This window comes from Neopsephotus bourkii, unplaced genomic scaffold (genome assembly GCF_033783945.1).
Source record: "Neopsephotus bourkii isolate Nb327-2 ecotype Australia unplaced genomic scaffold, CSIRO-AGI_Nbou_v1 NB_1445, whole genome shotgun sequence".
NCBI classification, from domain to species: domain Eukaryota; kingdom Metazoa; phylum Chordata; class Aves; order Psittaciformes; family Psittacidae; genus Neopsephotus; species Neopsephotus bourkii.
Window position 1 is genome coordinate 581,253 of NW_026901922.1, and position 20,155 is coordinate 601,407.

The 20,155-nt window shown below is 46.0% G+C and overlaps 1 protein-coding gene and 1 long non-coding RNA gene across 2 annotated transcripts in view; both read left to right on the forward strand.

Annotated features, from left to right (window-relative positions):
* Positions 1 to 4,673: 4,673 nt before the first annotated feature.
* Positions 4,674 to 20,155, forward strand: part of LOC133220557 (uncharacterized) — a 34,033-nt gene continuing 18,551 nt past the window's right edge. The window contains exon 1 of the long non-coding RNA XR_009727753.1: positions 4,674 to 5,273. This is a non-coding gene — a long non-coding RNA (uncharacterized LOC133220557). The remainder of the gene's footprint in view (positions 5,274 to 20,155) is intronic.
* On the forward strand, positions 12,766 to 18,938 carry HOXC6 (homeobox C6). Its single transcript, XM_061368760.1, is given in 3 exon segments — positions 12,766 to 16,866; positions 17,613 to 17,845; positions 17,848 to 18,938. Coding segments are annotated over 3 exon segments (711 nt in total). The 5' UTR covers positions 12,766 to 16,466; the 3' UTR covers positions 17,926 to 18,938.

The following is a 20,155-nucleotide window of genomic DNA, read 5'->3' on the forward strand; positions in this document are numbered from 1 at the left end:
GGCTGCGGGAGAGGTTTCTTTGTGGGGTGGAAAAAGGGGGACGGGGGTGCGTTGGGTTTCTACTGGGAATGGCAAACCCCACACTGGTTCTAGGGTGCAGGAAAACCCCTTCCTTAAGGGTTGGGAGGAGGAGACGCCGTTCCCCCACCCCCGTTTCTAAGGACAATCCGGCGGTCGTCCGAGGGATGTGGCGAGGCTGGAGGGATGCGGGATGCACAAAAACCCACCCGCAACCGCGGAAGAGTGCGGGGCACTGGGGGGTCTGGGGGAACGCAGTCCCCGGGGGAAAACAGCCCCAAACTCACCTTCAAAGAATTAAAGTTGGCAAGAAAACAGTGTAATCCTTTATATTTTTCTTCCCCAGGTGTAAAGTCCCTTTTCCTCTCCCCCCATATTCCCACCTTCTTCCCCATGGACACCATCCCTAAAACCCACGTCCTTTTCTTTTACGACTACTACTATTACTGCTAGCACTACGGCTACTGCTATTATTATTGATAATAATATATTGTGTTGTATTATTATACTGTATATGATATGCTATGGTGTTATATCTTATAATCTTACATCATATCATACTCTATCCTATTATATCCTACCCTATGACATGATATCATATCATACTTTATCATATTGTATTATACTGTATCATGTTATATTACATTTAGAGCAAAACCTGGCTTGATGCCTTCAGGTCTCTCTTCTCCATCTCGGATGGCAGATAAACTTTCTAATTATTTCTCTTCCCACCAGCTTCATTTCCCTGAGCGAGGTCTATTGATCTGTAAAACCCAGTCTATCCCTTTTTTTTTTCTATCCCCCCTCTGCTGATAAATCTCGAGACCAGGGATGCAGAAGGAGAGGGGATGTTTACCCAGATATTGCAGATAAGGGAGCACAAGGCTCCTCGCACGCAGCCTGGTGCGCGGAGCTGTGTCTGGAGGCTCCTCCGTGGGCTTCAGACATTCTTAACCCAAACCCCACTAAGCTTAAAGGATTTAAATGCCTTGGGGCTTGAAATTGCTGGATGCTGCCCAGGAGAGCTGGGGGAAAAGATTAAAGAACAAAAAAAATAACCCCCCCAAAAAGCCAACAAAATAAGACGACGAAAATGAATAGTAATCACAATTTAAAATGGAAAAATAATAGAAATTTTTAAATAAATGCACAGAAGGAGGGCTTACAGCGCGCAGAAAACGAGACTCGGGTGGGTTTTCACCCTTTTATTCACTTCCCCCCCCCCAGTATCTGCATCGCCCTGCGATGCCAGGGGGAAAAGGGGATTGGAGAGGTGGGGAATGCACCGAAAATGGCATCAGCGGGGTCGGATCCTGCTCGGGGATGGGGCTGAGCTGCTGCGTGTGGATGCAGCTCCCGTGGGTGCCCACTCCCGAATTGCACAAAACCCCAACGCGGGCAGAATTCCCAGGGGTGCGGAGCCTGTTATGGCTCCGCGAACCCACTTTAATCCCCCAGAAATACATAAAAATACCCAGCAATAAGGTTTATTCTAGACTTTTCCATGTCGAGGGCAGGCGCGGAAGGTAAGCGGGTTTTTTAGTCATAAAATCGGTTTATTCTACTAAAGCTTTTTATTTGTAGGGAATATTTATCCCGATTTTACAACAAGAGGGTTTCCCCCACCCTCCTCATAGGATGGATATGTTCTCCTTCATTCCAACGATGTGAAAAATCCGCAGAAATCAGTGAAAATAAAATATTTTCTGTTATGTTGCTATATAAATAATAATAATAAAAAAGGATCGAGATAAAAGATTCCTCCCGAAGAGGGGGGGGGGGGGGGAAGGAGAGGGAGAACTTATCGAAGTGTTTAAAAATACTAATAATAATAAAAAAAGAAGCTGCATCCGCACTCTATCCATCATATTTAAATCCACAAATCTAAGTAGTTTTATCCGAACGAATACTACGGAATGACATTTATCTATCAAAAGGCTCTGGAGTTAAATTATTGAAACTACAGCGGCAGCAGTTAGTTTTGGGGTAAATGTTTATGCTCTGTAGTCAACACAAGAGAGTCGCATCTTCAGATGACATCCAGTTATTTCTGTAATCACTCCATCATTTGCAGAGAAAAAGAGAAGAGACCATTTTATGGGGGAAAGTAATTTGAAAGAAGATTCGCTCTCCACAAAGTGGCTTATTCAGAAATGATCATAGCTTCGGTATTACTGAAATTAGACTCATCTACCCGCCTGAAGTAAGAAATATCGTCCTATTCCAGGCTTTTTATTAGCCAATCAAATTTCCTTCGGATCTCCATTTGTGATTTGTGAAAAATATAATTCCTCGAAAAGCTGAGTTTGAGCATATTGCTTATTTTCCCTTAATTTATTATTCTAATCACAGCCGCCGCCGCGCGATAATGCAGCCATTAGGCGAAAAAATTCGTTTAGATTTTATACTCCGAAATGGGCACGGATTATATTTGAGAGACAACGAATTTCTCGGGCATTAAATTTTTGGGGGGTATTGCGCTGGTGGAGGCGAGGAAGGAGGGAGGGGAGGAAGATGCGCGGGGACGAAGGTGGGGGAAACTTTGTGAGCTGGATTTGTAACAACAAAAGGCAATTTCTCCCTATTCTATATATATATATGTATCTTTAATGTCGTCCTATTTTTCCTCCCGGTCTTCCCCCCTCCCTCGAATCCAAACCTATTTTATCCCCCCCCCAAATCCCCTCGCTAATATCAGGGAGGCGGTTTTATAGAGGGGGTTTGGGGGGGGCGAAACTATCATCCCAAACCCTCCCTTAGCAAATGTGCGCCCAGGTTACTTTCTGCCTGCCAGGATCAAAATTTCCTCTTCACATTATGGAATTTATTATCTTGTCTGCTCGCTGGAAAATGGGATCTCCATTGTGTTTGGGAAGCTGTTGTGGTCGTAGTTTCCCCCCTCGTAACTTTTAACTACCTGTTATAAAATTTATTGGTGGTTTGTAAAGTGAATAAAGTAATTTCCCTTCCATCCGGTTGTATTACAACCTTTGTGTTGTTTGGGCAGACAGACACGCATCCAGCCAAGGGGAGAAAAAATAGATAAATTAAAGAGGCAGGGAGTGAGTCCCCCCTTCCACCTCCCCCTTTTGGTTTATTTTCCTCAATTAAAATTAAATTAAGGCGTGGAAATACCTGAAAATAATGGTTCTGTGTGTGGAAAAGAGCGGGGAAAACGCGGTAAAACCTTTTTCTGGATGCGGGAGCGCAGCCATAGGAGCTGATATTTAGGGATGGGGAGGGGTGTGGGGGAAAATAAAGATATCCCTCTCTTTGCAGAAGGAGAAGAGGAGCAGCAAAGGCTCCTCGCAGGGTTTGGTGTGGAGGAGCCCATCTGAGTAGGCTGGGCTCTGCGGTTGCCTCTTTCCCCCAGTTGTGGTTCGCGGGGGGCCTCCAAAAGCAGGCCTCTACACGGTGGAAAAATGTCGCTTCCCTTCCAAATCCATATTTTCCAGCCGTCTACAGGGCCCCCTCTCTCGGCTTGGGGTGGGGAGTGGGCAAAAATTAAGATGGTCAAAATCAAGATAGAATCAAATCAAATTCCGCCTTTTAGCATCGCATCCCCGACACGGTGGCAGGGGAAAACAAAAGGCGGGGGGGGTGCTGGAGGAAAAAATAGCATGGAAAACCAAGATGGAAATGCTGGAAAATCGTGGACGTGGGGGTCCCACCGGCAAATTGTAAAGCCGGGTGGGTTGGGGGGATTTGGTAAAGGGGATGCAAGAGTTTCGGGGTCAATACCGCTCCTGTGGCTCAAGTTTTGGGTGTAATTCGGGCAGTTCCAGGTGCTCACCCCCCGGGGAGGGGTGGGCAGACGGAGCGCTGCGTGGGGGGGGGGGGAATTGGGGCGGGGAGGTTGGAGGGGTATTTTGGGGCGGGGGGGGACGACACGGGACATTTTTTGCCCTGGGACGGTTTCATTTGCAGCGGACACACCCTTTGCAGTGAGGGTCTGGGCAGAAAAACCCGGGGGGGCTCCGAAATTCCCATTTTCCCTGTTGTGTTTTTTTTTTCCCTCGAGCGCATTGTCCTTGATTATTAATTAAATGCTTTTCGAATTAACATGCTCTCCTCATTTAATCTATTTCTTTCTCAAAGCCAGTCTGCTCCAGTTTTACCCCCACTACCCTTATGCCTCGATATTTTCCTATTTCACCCCCCCCAATTAATTATGAACACGGAGACCAATAATTCTTGGCGCTAAAGGCCAAATCTCATTAGTTAAAGAAAAAATAAACGCTGAGGATTAACCTGAGCTGCAAATAATCATCAAATTAAACCGAATCTATGTTTAAAAGGAGAGAAAAAAAATCAGACTGCACCCTGCTTTATATTAACGCGGTGGCTTAAAGGATTAAAAAAAAAAGGGGGGGACGGGGAAAAGTAGGGGGGGCGCGGAGGGGGGGAAAAATGGGAATATTGGAAGGGAATTGTATAAACATGGCGACAGACGAGAGCATTTGCACTCGTCACAAAAAAATGCAACGCATTCCTGGTTGTTTGCAGAAAATTTACAGCTGAGCAATAAAAGTTTACGACTGAATCACAAGTTGGATTGGCCACAGGAAGTCATGTGGACTCCATCCATGAACGTGAACTTTTTATTGTGGTTTCTCTTATGACTCTTTCGCAGTAGTCTTTCCTTTAACAGTCCAAGCAGTGCCAGGGGTAGGATGGTATTTCCCCCCCCCACTAATTATTAGCGTGATGATGATGATTTTTATTATTTTAAATTTTTTTTTCGGCTTAAAAAAAAAATCGAGATTTTTTTTTTTTTTTTTTTTTTACCCCCCTCCCCGTCTCCTTGGGGTTGGAATTCTTGGTTGCTTTGGGCATTTTGGCATTAATGAGTTTACTGCTGCGTCTGGTTGCCGCCTCCTCTTCCCCACCCCTAGGGGCAAAACGCAATGCATTTCCTTTGCAGGATGCGATGATGAGGGGGCACAAGCAGTTGTAAATACCTTTTTTTTTTTTTTCAGCCCAAAAAAAAAACCCCAGAGAGAGACAGATTCCTCCTCCAGCTTCCCCCATCTCTTGCCCAAGCAGAGAAGATCTGTTTTGCTTTTGTTTCCATATTTTTTCTCCCCTTTTTTTGTGTGTTTTTTTTCTTTTGTTTTTTTTTTTTTCTTTTCTTTCCTCTTTTTTAATGTTTCTGTGGAGCTGAGCTGCAGCGTCAGTGGATCAGAAAGAGGGAGAGACAGAGAAAAAAGAGAGAGAGTGTGAGAGAGAGGGAGAGGGGGAGACAGGAGCCTCTGGTAAGTGTTCCCTTATTGGTTAAAATGTGTAACTAATGATCCATAGCCCGGGTGTTAAGGATAATGATGCATCGTTGTGCGAGCGAGGGGTGTAGCTTGGATATGAGGGAAAGCTGCTGCGGGGCGGCAGAAATGCAGTTAATTCGGGGGGGGGGGGAGAGAAGAAAAAAAGGGGATTTGCTGTTGCTGATGTCATATTCGGGGTGCGGGGAGGCAGGTCGGGGGGCGCTGGGGGGTGGGGAAGGGTGAGGGGTAGGGGGAAGGAAAGGGGAAAATAAATATATATATATATGGAATGATGGAAAAATAATCCTTGTAACTTTTTCCCCTTAAAGAATAATAATACGGGGGGGGGGAAGCGCATGCGCGGAGGGGCCGGCCCGGCGCTGCGCGGGGGGGGCTGCGGAGCCTGCTGGCAGTGCCATATTTAATGAGCTGCGGTGCTAATTGTGTACGCGAGGCCCGGCCTTGCGCGCCCATCCCCCTTGCATCTCACCCCCTCCCACCCCCACCCCCCCCAACGTAACAATCACCCAACCCCGGCCGCGGCCTGCGAGTCTTCCGCGGGGCTACGCGCTTCGCTCCCGCGGCGACTAATTAATATTAAGCGCGAGGTGATTAACAATCAACTCTTTGCATCCCAAGAGCTTCCCCTTTTTTCACTCCCTTTTGCATCCGGGCGGGTGTAAAGTTCTCCAGGAAAAAAAAAAAAAGAAAGAAAAAGAAAAAAAGGGGGTTTTCATAGGGTTTGATGGGATTTGATTGAATTCTATTGGATTTGATTAAGTTTTATGGAATCCCCCACGGCCGCTTTGTAAAGGAGCAATTGGACTCCACGTCGTAAAAACTGATCTCAGTGCTAATGTTCGGGAGCGCTCTGGTTTTCCTGCGAAGTGGTTAACACTGTGTTGGCTTTTGTAATTTATTTACATGCAAGTCCCACCCCTTTCCCTGATTTTTATTCTTATTTCTTTCTTTCTTTTTCTCTCTCTCCCCCCCTTTCTCCTCCAGCAACTTTAATTCAGGTTTAACGGGTGAGATTTAAAGCGTGACCCTTCCCCTGCTAACCTCCCCCTCTACCTATCCATCCACCTACCCATCCATCATCTAATCTTATCTATCTCCCTGTATACACCCGTGCCGTGTAAAGATACATATATATATTTAATGTAGTGACTTCATTTCCTCTCGAGGTTGTATTTCTTTTGTCTTTCTTGATCAATTCGCTCTGTTAAAATAATAAAAAGTATATATTATAATAATGAGGGTCTGTAGGAGCAGGGATTTGCTGCTGGTGATGCTTGTGCACGTATAGGGTGGATGTACACATATATAGGGACAGACACTAAATAAACCCCGTGGGGGAGGGGTGGCAGAATCGATGGCAATTTTCTGGCTTATTATAAGCGATTTTGGGGGTTTCTCAGTGTTTGGCCGTCTGCGGGAGGGGGGGATTTGGGAGAGGCAAGGGGGGTGCTGGAAGTGGGGGCCTCATTTTCTGCCTTGCTGCTTTTCTTCCCCCCTCTTTTTCTTTGGTGGCTGTTGTTGTTTTCTGGTGGGTTTTAAATGAAAATGGCCTCCTCGATTTTAATTTCCAGCGCGCGTTGGCAGAGGTTAATTAACGAAAGCTGTTGATGAAGTTCTGGGGTGGTTTCCGGTGGCGTTGTGTTAAATTTAATTACAAATATATATGTCTATATATATATATCTATGTGGGGCGGGGGGGGAAAGAGGGAAAATAAAAGAGAAAGCTAAGTTTCCAAAGTTGTCTTCCCTTTTCTTTCAAGAAATCTGGTAAATCCCTGCCCTGCCTTTGGGGCTGGAAATTATCGACTGGAGAAAAGGGATTTTTTTTATATAGAGAGATTTATTCCGGCTGTGCATTTGAAACAACGTGCGGACCCGCCGTTTATTTTCATTTTCCGAGCATGTCATAAATAGGGGATCAGGGATGGGGGGTGTGTGTGTGGGGTGAAATAAAGGGGGGAAAAGAGCCGGGTTTGCCTTGGTTTTGTTCGCCGGGAGCCCGTTGTGTGGAGGCGCTGCCTGTACCGCGGCCAGTCGTAAAGACATTTTATGAGCAAACAATGAGTGTTTATTGGAACCACATGATTACAGAAATGGGATCTTTTATTGTTTTCAGGCTGAAATCCGTCTGCTTCCCCTTTCCCAGCCCCGGCTCCTGCCTTTAAACCTCCAGCGCCAGGCCCGGACCCCCCAAATCAACTTTAAAATCTATTGATTTTCTCCTTTGCCTTCCATCACCGCCACCCTTCAGACCCTCGTAATACTGAGAAACATTTTTAGGATGTAGAGCGGGAATAACAGAATGATTTATCTTCTCCGAGATTTATTTAGTATTATTTTTAAACCCTGGCTTAAAGCAGAGGAAATCAATTGCTGTTTGTATCGGGGATGAAAGGGAAAGCGCCGCGTGTTCTTGACACGGATTTCAGGACGTAACAGATATTTTTCTTTTGGACAAATGGAATCGGTGAGGAAAAAGCAAAATAAAATCAGGATACTACAGGAAAATTTAAATGAAATTAGCGCTTCCTAATTTATTTAGGAGGGGATTTACTTCGAGGTGTTGAGTACGAGCCTAGGAAGGACGTAAATACCATCTATGCAACAGGGGAAAATTCACGTTTTCTTCGAAGGCGGCCACATTTCGCAAGTTTATTCCCGACCGTGAACCCGTTTGATACAATCTGCCCCACGCATGGGCGTTTATCTCCTCGTCTATAAAAGCGTGTTACGATCAAATATCTCTAAATACAGAGCAGGAACGTGTGGGTGGTTTATTCTGGCGAATCGGCCGTGTTGTAAGAGCCTGGAAAAACCTGTAACTACAAAGAAATGATTAGAAAGAAGCGATTTCCCAACTTGTCGTGTGAAGGAATTTCGGTTTGGGGAACGAATTAACCAAACCCACCAGAAATAATATATGATATATAGAGGCAACCGCCACGGCGGTAGGTGCTAATGCTTAAAGCTAGATCCCTGTGGTTATCTCCCTAGTAAATATGACTGGGGGGGGGCTGTATTTCTACCCCGAGCTTTGTGTAGCAGAAGGGTTTGGGTTTCGGGTGGTTTTTTTTCTTTATTTTTCTCTTGATTTTCTCCTCGAGAGATAAATGTACAGAACTCGGCATGTGGAGGAGAGGAAGAGGCGAGAGGAGATAACAAAATTAGTCATAGAAGGGGGAAATATATTTCGGGAGAAGACGACGCATAACATTGTGGGATTAAGAATTTGATTTTGGGGATAATTGCAGATCGTGTTACTATTGTTGGCGGGGGGTTAATCTCTGCAGCGCGCCCTCTCCGGGGAAAAAAATGGCGAAAAAAGGGGTGGGAAAAAATAAATACACTCAATTTTCAGTGATGGTGTTTGAGGTCAGGGCTAAAAGTAATAAGAATAATTAAAAATATAAGGCCTTTGGATTTGAGGTGGCAGCGGAGAGATGAAGTGTGGAGAGGGATTTGGGAGGAAAAGGGAGGAAATTGGGACAGAAGCACCTCAAAATTTGAGCGGAGGATTTTATTAGGCTCGGGGGGCGGGGGGGAACGGTGTGACCTCCAGCCTCGGACGGGGGGGCGGAAGGTGGTGAAGAGGAGGAAGATGCTGAGGAGGAGGAAGGCGATGAGGACAAGGAAGGCGAAAAGCGGCCCCGTCTTCCCCCCCGCCTCCTCTCTCGCCCTTTCCTCCCCAGACACAAACACAATAAAAGGCAGAAATCCCGAAATTGCGGTGTCTGGCCGCAGTCTGCAGGGGACAGGCTGCTCGGGTCGCTTTTGTCGCATGGGGACACACCTTGCTGTAAAAGTCTTTGTCCCCAGACTAAAGACCCCGCGTTTCAATGGGGGGCGGGGAGGGCAAAAATAAAAAGGGAGGGGGGGGAGGAAGACAGGGAGCAAGGCGAAAGGAAAAGAAAAAACACTGAAACCCACCCAAAACCCACCCTAAACCCCCTTAAGATCCGCTCCAAACAAGCTCCAAGGGGAGAGGGGGGCCAGGGGTCTGTCCCACAGGTGGGGCCCCCCTTTCCCTTCGCCTTTCCACCCCCTTGGAGTGTTTAAATTTCAGCCCGGTTTTGTTTACTTGTTTTGTATACTGCCACCAAGTGACAGAAACTTGTAATTCTTCACAATTTGGTGCCTCCCCCCCCCCTCCTTTGCCTCTGTCTGGGTGTAATTGCGACGGAAGGAGTGGTATAGGGACAGGGTGGGGGGAGGAGGACACCCCCCCCTACTCAAGGGGGTGCGGAGCCCTGCAAAAGCCTCTCCTGCCATAAAACAAATCACTTCGCAAAGAACTTTTAGTACCTTTAACATTGAGACGTGTCGTTCCCCCCCCCCTCCCCGCCCCTCCTTCCCCAGCCCCAAACTTTCCCAAAGCCGTTTGAAACTCCTCACTTACACTTTCGACTAATTCAAGGCGGTTTGGGGGTTGTTTTTGTTATATATATACACACATATTTTATTCCTTTCGTTCCGTGCTCCCGGGGTTTCAATCATCCCAATGTACGTGGACTCATAAAAATAGATAAGGCATATCAACTCGGGAACGGTCTTTTCCCCCCTGAAAATATGAGTGTATTTAAGCAAATCCTGAAATATTAAATTGTTGCTCGATTAAAGACGATGCGAACATATAAATTCCAAAAAGTGCTCAAGAGGTTGTCTCCAAATATATAGTTTAATTCTGCCTAAGTGATCGCCTCTAAAAAAACCATCATTAAGGCAACTATTATTGTTTCCTGAATTATTTTTTTTTCCGCGCTACCTATGATTAAATTTCTGCCTTCATATCTGCGACGAATAAAGGATAAAACTGCCTATAGTTAATGACAACAATTCTTCACTCCTGAGTTACCCTTGCAGAACGCAATAACATCCCACTCCTTTTGATTTTTAATCTCTAACACCCCGCAGAAGTAATTGCACCTCCGCGTATCTTCACATACAGACCTACACCACCGAAGTGGCCCTGAATGCAGCAAAACGTCACTTTCTAGCATATTATGCCATGAAGTCGTGTCCGTGATGGGTGTGACGTCATGAGCGCCAGCGTCACTTTTTCCCTTCTTTTGAATTTTAGCGATTTTAGGGAATATTTTCAGTCCAGCATGAAAAAAAAGACACTTTTGAAATATATATATACATTAATTAATTAAAAGCTGGAAAGCAGAGATTTCATTTCTTTTCTGTTTTCCAAAGGAAAGTTGCTACCTGCTACCTGAGCAGGTTTTAGCCTAGTTTTAGGGGGAAAAAAAGCTCTTTTCCTGAATGCGGTTGAAGGAAAAATCCCCATTTATTCCCACTTTTAACCAAGGAGCCACCAGGAATGTTTCCGCAGCCGCCAGACACCTCCCTATAAACAAAGCACCTCTCCGCGGGTCTGCATCCCCTTAAAATATGATTTTTAGTCTTATTTTCCTCGGGTTTTGGGGGGTTCCCTTTCCCAGCCCTGACGAGCTTTATTCGGAAGTGCATTTAATCAGAGAATTAAACATAATCGAGGCGGTGTTGTAGGGGAAGGGGGGCCAGGGGGTTCTCCCCCGGCTTTTTTTTCCGCTGCTCTTAACTTTTTGCAACGTGGTTACTTGGTAATTTAAGACCCAGCGAAGTCCCGTTTCGGCGGGGAGATTTCGGTGCTGCCTTCTTTTGTTGGGCTGAGATTCGCCAATAAATCTGGGAAGGAGAAAAATCATGAAATAAATCACCACCCCCCACACCACCACCATCACCCCCCCCCATTAAAAACCAAGAATATTTGGGGATTAAACCCCTCCACTCCTCGCGAGGTAAACGCGATGGGGGGAAAATAACGCAAATAAAAGCTTGAAAGGGTCAAAAAGCGCTTTCAAGCCTCGGCAGAAGAAGAGGGATACATTTCAGAAGTAGGAACAGATTAATTTCTCTTCCCCACACACCTCCCGGTTTCCTGGTTAGCAGACATGTGTTTTGACAATTGCCAGAATTCTCTCTTTTTTTTTTCCACCCTTCCAAGTCCTGCAAACGTGTGCAGCAACGGAGAGGCTTCGCAAGCGAGAAAACCCCCTTTAGTTTTTTTCCCTCCCCCTTTATTATCGTTATTATATTCTCTTTTTCTTGAGCGTTGCAACTTGAAGGGAGTCGCCCTGAACTTTTGGTGCACTTTCCCCAAAGCAACTCTGGGAATAAAATCAAGGCAACAAGAACACGTTTAAGGCCATTTCCCTTCACCACGCTGGAAAAAAAAAAAAAAAAATAGAAAGAAAGGAAAAAAAGAAAAACTAAGAAAAAAAAAAACAATAGGAAAAGCGAAGGAATGACTCGTCTGGGCAACTCTACGGGCGGTGCACGGGGTGGTTAATACTCTTCTTTATTCACCTAGGCGAAAAAAGGGCATTGCTGCGGTTTGCGTTGAGGGGGGGGAAAGAAATAGCAAACCCAACGCTGGTTGTAGGGTTTGCAGCCTCTTTTCTTGGGGAGCTATAGGGGGAAAGTGGGTGCTGTCGCGAATGATGGCCCTGTGCATCTCGGTGCAGAAAATGCCTTTTAATTAACAAATAAAGCTCCCCGAATAGGCCGCCCTCTTCCCCACGCGGTGTCTGCAGCAAGGAATCAAACTTTAAATAGGCTCCAAAGCTCTGGATAAGGAATATCCAGAGGAAAGGGAGATTTCATCTCCTATTTTTTTTTCTTTTTAATTAAGAGCTGCCCAGACTCTGACTCCGGGCTTGTAATTACAGAGAATAGAGACGGCTCCAAAACAATGCGAAGCCATTGCAGGCTGGGGAGAGGTAAATAAACCACGAGTTTGTTGTTGCTCTTTTTTTTCTCCCCCTTTTCTTCTTTTCCTTTTTTTTTTTTTTTTATGGGGGTTGTTGTTACCCCTATTTTATTTTGGATTTCTTTGATTTGGAAGCCCTATTTCCAGCAAAAAAAGGAGAGCGATATTTGAGGAGGGAAACCCTGTTGTAAAGAGCAGGGATAAATTCCCAGCGAAAGACCCAAATAAATAATTAGGACTCACGTGTGCCATAAATGTCAAGTTAAAAAAAAAGGGGGGGGGGGAGGAAAGGAAGGCAAAAGGGAGGGGGGGAGGCAGAGATCCCAGATACAAGGTGAAATCAGTTTAAATAAAAAGGCTTTTAATGGCATCGCTTGTATTTACCTCTAAGAGCTTCGAGGATTTAATCAGATGGGAGCGCGCAGCCCGAGGGCCATATGGGGGGTGGGATGTGTGTTTGTGCGTGTGTGTGTGCATGGGCCTTGCACACGTATAGGTATGGGTATTTTAGGGGTGGGGGGTCAAGATTAAGGGTGTTCCCCCTTCAGTGCATTGCCAAAAATGCATTTTTGCGGCAGTTTACAGCAAACCCCACTCATTCTGCTTAAATAATTGGAATTTTTGGGGAGGGTAGTGGATCCATACCCCCTGAGCGGGTGAGCACCTCCCACCCCCCTACTATGACACGCGTGGGGGGGATGTGTGGAGCCCCATCTCTTGCCCCACGCAGGGATCAGCCCCGAGTGGGCAACGTGGCTGGAAAGGGAAGAGAAGAGGTTCCCCCCCCCCACTGCCAGTAGCGGTGTCTGCAGGCGGTTCAGGGAGGGAGGGGAAAGGGGGGGGACACACGGATTTGGATTTGTTTCCTTTCAGTAATTACTGAGGGATAGAAAACACATGTGTTGGGATCGCATTTTTTTTCTTAACCCCCCTTTTTTTCCCCCCTCTTCTTCCCCTAAATCAGTTCATCAATTCGCAAATTATAGCTGGGGGGGGGGGGGGAAGGAAATCTCCCGACACGTTTTTCTATTTTATTCTCCGCCCCCCCCCCTTTTCTCTGTGTGAGCATCAGTGGGGGGAGAGGGAAGAAAAAAGAAGAGGGAGGGGGAAGAATATAGCTTATGAGTGGTGAATGTTATTTCGGATTTCTATGGGCGCTTTTCTTTTCTGGGAACAAAGAGCAACTCCTATTAAAGAGCTACTCGAAGACTTGTACATATTTCTACTGCTGTGTAGCACTTTTAATAAAACATCTGTTCTTGCTTCTGCTGATGAGTTTACATAATTGTTTGCAGACCAATTTAACCAGAAAGCGCCCCACATATTCCCTCTCCATGTTTTCATGGGGGAAAAAATAAATACCTTTCTGGTAGTGACATAGCTTGATGAAATACTTTCGAGAAATCCCCAAACTGCTAGAAAATATCAATGGGGGGAAAAATAATATATATCGAGTGCATTCAAAACGTGAGGCAATGAGTAAAACATACTTTAATGATGCCTCATTTGTATTTGGGGTGGTTCTGCTCTATTTTTGTTTTTCACCCCCCTCCTCTTTCTCTGCCTTTTCTCCCCAGAAACCTGGGTTTTAGCGTGGGGAGAGGATTCTATTTTAAGTTTCTTTACGGCAGCTGGTTTCTGTTCACTATAAATCGACCAGACTTTTAAGACTTGCCCTCTGTTTAGAGAAGTAATAAAACACTTAACTTTCTCGACTCCTAGTCACACGGTTATCACACAGGTCTCTCGATACAACAGCCCCGAGCACCTACACAAAATAGAAAAGAAAAGGGGGGGGGGCAAAAAAATAATAATAAAAAATAAAAATAAGAAATAAGAAGAAAAATCGACCACCACCCCCCCTCAATGGAGCTTCTCCAGGGACTCCTCCAAACTTTGGCGTGGGTATCAATACCCTTCCATAGGTGCAACTCCCCCCAGCCAAAGGTCCAACCCATCCAGCTGTAGCTCCTTTTAATTTACTCGCCAAATTACATCGGGCTGTAAGCAATACATAAGGTAAGACAACACGCCAATAACTGCAAAGCCCTCATCCATTCTCCTCTGCCTCCAGCCCATTTGTTGGACCTTTACAACAATTTAATATCTGGAAGGAGCCTGCCTGGTCAGTGGTTTCCAAAGAAACCCAGCTCTGAAAGGACTTGGGCTCAGAAGAGAGGTGCCCATGGCTACTTGTATTTACAGCACCCCCTTTGCTCCCCAGCTCTGTGTGTGTGTGTGTGTCCCGGTGGGGGTTTCACATCTCAGCAGAAAGCAGTAAAAAATCAAAATATTCATAATAATCCCCCCCCCAGTAATCGCATTTCTTTCTTAGTTTCTTTATTTTCGCCTTTCTTTGACTCCAGAAATGCCCGGGCAGGCTCTTGGGAAAGAGGAGAGGGAGAAAAGGGAAACGAAAGCAAACTGAAGTTCGCTTTTTGGAGAGGGGGAACCGCCTGTAAATCTCCCCCCATGCAGATGAGTCTTGTGTCTACTCCAGGTTGGGCAGCCCTAGGTGGGAGCCAGCGAGCTCCCCATGCTAAAGAAGATGGTGCACACTTCCAGCTCTCCCCTTTTTTGGTTCGAAACTTTATTTTTTTCCCCTAGTGACACTCAGGGGAAGCCTTAACGTTATAGAAGATGAATACACGAGCTTTTTTTTTTTTTCAGTTGTAGTCTCGTTTATGGTTTTATTGCTACCATTGATTACTTTGCTTTGTTACACAGAGGAAAAAGAGCATAAAATCCGTTGGCATCCGGGTTCCTGTTATAGCTGGGGAAAAAAATATACACCCACCCCCCCAACCCTTCTTTGTCAGCTAAAATCTTTTAGGGATACATCGCTAAAAGAAAAGAAAAAAAAAAAATCAAAGGAATTAAGGCTATTGATTGAGAGGAAGACACACAAATAACTCTCAGGTTTGAATTGGAGTGTGCACCCACAAACCTTCCTCTCCCCAGGCCCCCGCACCCTCCCGCTTAAAATGAAAACGTGGACACGATGGAGGTTGAAAGAAAACCCCCAGCAACAACAGAGAGGAGGCCAGGGTTTCCCTGCCATAATTGAATTTTTAAATAGCAAGCCACCAGAATGATAAAGATACCTCGCAATATTTACAGATCAGCAGGTATGTTTTACATTTAAGGGGCAATTTATGGCTCTGGATTGAAATTAAAATTAGATTAGCTGTCTTCATTTCAATTAGGTCTAGGTGCAATCTACCCAGAGAAGATAGGGTAGAATCCTCCCTTTCATCTAACTAAATATTTGCAGGAGAAGTTTCCCAATCAGTTGTAAATATCTGCAACTATAAATTGCTGCAAACACCAACACGAGGTTGCGTCCCCAGCCCAGGCTCCCCATTCCAAACAGAAACGCCCTGGTTATTTTTTATTGCATTTATTCCTCTTTTTTTTTGTTTTTGCTGCTGTTGTAGTTGAAAATGTAAATACCCTCCAGCTTTGAGAATGAACAGGGAAACGTTTGAGGGGAGAAATGTCAAACTCGAGGAGAAATCTAACTTCCAGGCTAACGTGAGTTTGCAATGTTGGGTGTTGCTCTGCTGGATGTCTTTCTTTCCCCCCTTCTCTCCCCTCCCCAAGACACACTTTGGGAAGGCTCTGAAACACGTTATCAATTCAGAAGTCGCCATGTTTTCCCCCCTCTCTTTATGTAATATTTTCTCATCAGGAACACAACCGTTTGATTCCATAATATTGACCAATGCTACATGAGAACAAGAAGGAGAAGGAGAAAAAAAAAAAAACAAAACAACAAAAACAACCCAGAGGGTAATTTATGGCTTAATATTCTGTGGACATCTGAGATTTATTACTGTGAATTCTGAGCTATTTTATTACAAGATATTAAGCAAACATTGCTTAAAACAACCCACCCAACACAACAACAACACACACACCACAACCCCAAAGCACAAGCCCCATAACGCTCAGACACACAGACGGTGCTTCCAAACCTCAGTGACCATTAGCAGAAAAGGGGGGTGAAGGAGAAAAGGGGGGGGGAGGGAAAAGTTAAGCCTGGCTTAAGAAATTTGCCCCCCCCCCTCCTTTCCCCCCCTTCAGCCCCAAGCAGCATCCCCAGCCCAGGAGCTCTCCCCTCCCCACCGCATCCTCCCCATCCCCCGGCGCCCCGGGGGTGCTGGGGGGGGTTTGGGGGTGCAGGACTTACTTTCCATGCCCACTTAGTTTCAACTAGGGAATCAACAGAAGCAAAAGCAATTTTTTCCCTTTTTGACACCCGCCTCCCCATTGGCTCCCCCCGGGTCAGCTGACTTTGTCATTTTGTCTGTCCTGGAGCAGAGCCTTCCCTATAACAATCTAGTTCAGACTACAAACTGGAGACAGAAATAAATATTAAAGAAATCACACAGCCAGGTGTAGAGGACGATATGAATTCCTATTTTACAAACCCATCTTTATCCTGCCATCTAACCAGTGGCCAAGAGGTGCTTCCCAACGTAGCCCTCAATTCAACTGCCTATGACCCTGTCAGGCATTTTTCTACTTATGGAGCAGCCGTTGCTCAAAACCGGATTTATTCTTCTCCTTTTTATTCACCGCAAGATAATGTTGTGTTTAGCTCCAGCCGAGGACCTTATGACTATGGATCTAATGCTTTTTACCAAGAAAAAGACATGCTTTCTAGCTGCAGGCAAAATTCTATGGGACATAATACACAGACATCAATCGCACAGGATTTTACCAGTGACCAAAACAGGAACACTTCGCAAGAACAAAAAACTAGCATTCAAATATACCCATGGATGCAGCGTATGAACTCCCACAGTGGTAAGTTTTACAGCTCGGAGATATAAATTAAATAAACTGAACCATCTTTACGACCTTCTCCCTAGCAGAACAGGCTGAGCGACTTTTTATGGCCCCATAAAAACAATAATATAGCTCCTTCACAGTTGCAGCTACAGGCCTTTTATTTGTTAAGTTGTTGCAAGCAAATATGGCTTGTTATGCTCTTTCTAATTAAAAGACTTCGAGAGTGTAAAATATCTATAATAAAGTGCAGCGAGCTCTGCTCGGGAGTTAAGCACAAAATATTACCGGGGTAAAAATAAGTTTGAATGGATTAGCGGGGTAAAAATAAGTTTGAATGACGGGTGCGGGCAGTGCGGCGGTGGAAGGGGTCCCCGCACGAAGTGGGGCCGGGGGGAGCTCCCCCATCCCCCCCCCAAATCTTCCAATTGGCAGGAATAATGTGGGAAAAAGAAAAGAAGCGGGGGGGGGGGGGGAAGGGTGTTGGAGCAGCATCCCGGGAGAAAATGACCCGGGAGAAAACGCTGCGTTAATTTAATTGGGGGAAAAAAAAAATGGGGATATTTAATATTTTTTATAGTGGGGGGGGTGCTGGGAAAGGGGCAGGCGGGTGGGGGGGGGGGAGGGGGAGCGGGGCGGGCGCGGGGCTGCGCAGGGGCGGAGGGGTTGCGCGGGTGCGGGGTGGTTTTTCCGCCCCCCCCCCTCCCCTTTCCGCGTTCTCCCGGGCTGACGATTTTTAGTCTGTTTTGTCTCGGCATCCCTAGGAGTGGGCTACGGGGCCGACCGCCGGCGGGGCCGCCAGATTTATTCCCGTTATCAAACCTTGGAGCTGGAGAAGGAATTTCACTTCAACCGGTACCTGACCCGGCGAAGGCGGATCGAGATCGCCAACGCTCTGTGCCTGACGGAGCGGCAGATCAAAATCTGGTTCCAAAACCGGAGGATGAAATGGAAAAAAGAAAGTAATTTGAGTTCAACCCTCTCCGGGGCGGGGGGGGGGCCGCCGCCGCCGCCGCCGACAGCTTGGCCAAGGAGGAGAAGCGAGAAGAGACAGAGGAGGAGAAGCAGAAGGAGTGAAAAAGTGACAGCTCGGCGGCAGGACACCCCCCCCCCCTTCCCCTCCAACCCCCCCCTCCAGACCCGTATTTATCACTGGCACAATGTTTGGCTACGTTAAAAAAAAAAAAAAAGGGGGAAAAAAAAAAGAGAAAAATATTAAAAAATAATATTAATGGGGGGGTGTGTTAAAAAATTAAGGTCTAAGGTGGAAATGTGGACACCCCCCCCTCGCTACACAGCCCCCTCCCAGTGACCCCATCCCCCGCACACCCATCTCGCCATCGCCTATTTATCTATCTCGGGATAAGACTGTTTCAAGCCGCACACGCTCCACACCCCCCTTCTCCTCCTCCTCCTCCTCTCCTCTCCCATCCCTTCCTTTGCCCCCCCCCCCAAAAAAAATTGGGCATCCACCCTCCGCTGCGCCGGGTCGGCCCCTGCCCAGCCGCTTCTCCTCCCCCCCAGGCAGAGCAGCTCTTCCTCCCTTGGTGAAAAATCAGATTTTCCCTGCCAAAAGCTCTTTTCCACCTAAATATCGCATTTTCAAGAGCATCCTCCTTGTATTTAAGCAGATACCTGGGCTCATCGCTGCATACTACAAACTGTGACAGTTTCTGTGTGAATATTTTTAACTGTGTTTGTGGTACCTGTATTTATATTTATGTTTAGCACTGTAATGTTCCACGGTATAAAGTGAATGGAGTTCTATAGCGGTAGAAAAGGAAGAAAACAAATAATAAAGAAATAATAAAAGAGACAAAAAAAAAAAAAGGAGAATTAAATCAATTCTTGTGTTACACCCTCATGTATAAAGGTCATGTCCAGAGGACTATGTTGAGTATTTAATAAAATCTGAATATTATTTTTAAAGTTTATAGAATGGCCTCTGAGCTTCAGTCGAAACCTTGCGTGTTGATAACAGCCTGTTAGAAAGTTCACTTATCTTCTGTGTGTTGTTCCTGAAAAAGAAAGCATCAGCTCCCTCTCTCCTTTTCCTCCTTCCTTCGTCCCTCTCTCTTTCAAGAGTATTCCCCCCCCAAAAAAAAAGAAAGAAAAAAGAGGGGGGGGAAATACATTTTGCTTTGTCTCCTTGAATTGGTCTTGTTACTGTATTGTTCGGTGGCATCAGGAATCTATGCCATACCTCTCGCTTCATGATTAAAAATGGATTTCCAAAGTTCAAACCAGTATATATTTCTTATTGCACCCTCCTCAGTCAAACACCAGGTCAAAGGTTCTGCTTCTTTTTTTATTATGGCTATTTTGATTTCATTTGAGCTCTACGCAGCTGAGATTCCCCCAGCTCTGCGGAAGGACCCACATCTCCCCCCCCCCACCACCACCTCCCTCCTCTCCCCCGACTGATTTCGACCCAATAAACCTTTCCAGGGAGGGGGGGGGGGAGTCACTTTAATGCAGAAAGTCATCCTTAGGAGAACGGAAATTATGGATATAACGCTGGGAAACAAACCCTGCTGCTGTGGATCGCAGGCTCGGATAAACCATTGCGAAGGCTGGATGAAAGAAATCTGCATTTTTCTCGCCTCTTTGTCACTGCTCTCATATTTACTGGGCTGTTCAATAGGTAGCGCATAGCCAGGGGTGATATTTCCCTGGAAGCAACTTAGTTCCCTTCGAGATATTTTGAATGAAACAACCAGGATTTGGTGCTAAGTGGCCATAACCAGGAAAAAAAGAAAAAATCATAAAAAAGGAGAAAGAAAGGAAAAAAAAAAAAAGAAGGAAAAAACCCAACAACCGAAAAAGCAGCCTGGGGAGGTTTTTCAGCCCATCCTTTGCTCGTCTCCAGCCTGGAATGTGCAGGCGATTTTTGCAAGGCGCAGGAAAGACGGCAAAAACACCCCATAAAATGTCTGTTGAAAGGGAAGAAAACAAGCAAACAGCACCAACGAGCAGCAGCCAAGAGCGTTTTGCAAGAGGGTAACGACCTGGGCAGGGAGCAGGAGGCTCCCTGAGTGTAAACCAGTTGGAATGAAAGGAAAAAAGGACAAAAAAAAATGGGAAAAGAAAAAAAAAAAGACAAACTCAAACATATCTCCAGAGCCACACGTATATAATTCAGCGCCTATAGCAAGGAGGAAGGCGATATGTAACACCCAGCGCATTCAAGGCATTCTCTGGCTGGTGAATGGAGACGGAATAGAAAGAAACCGCACTCAGGTCCGCGGGGCAAAGCGCAGAACGGACTGGGGGGGGGGCCCGTCCTCCCTTCACACCCCCCCCCCCC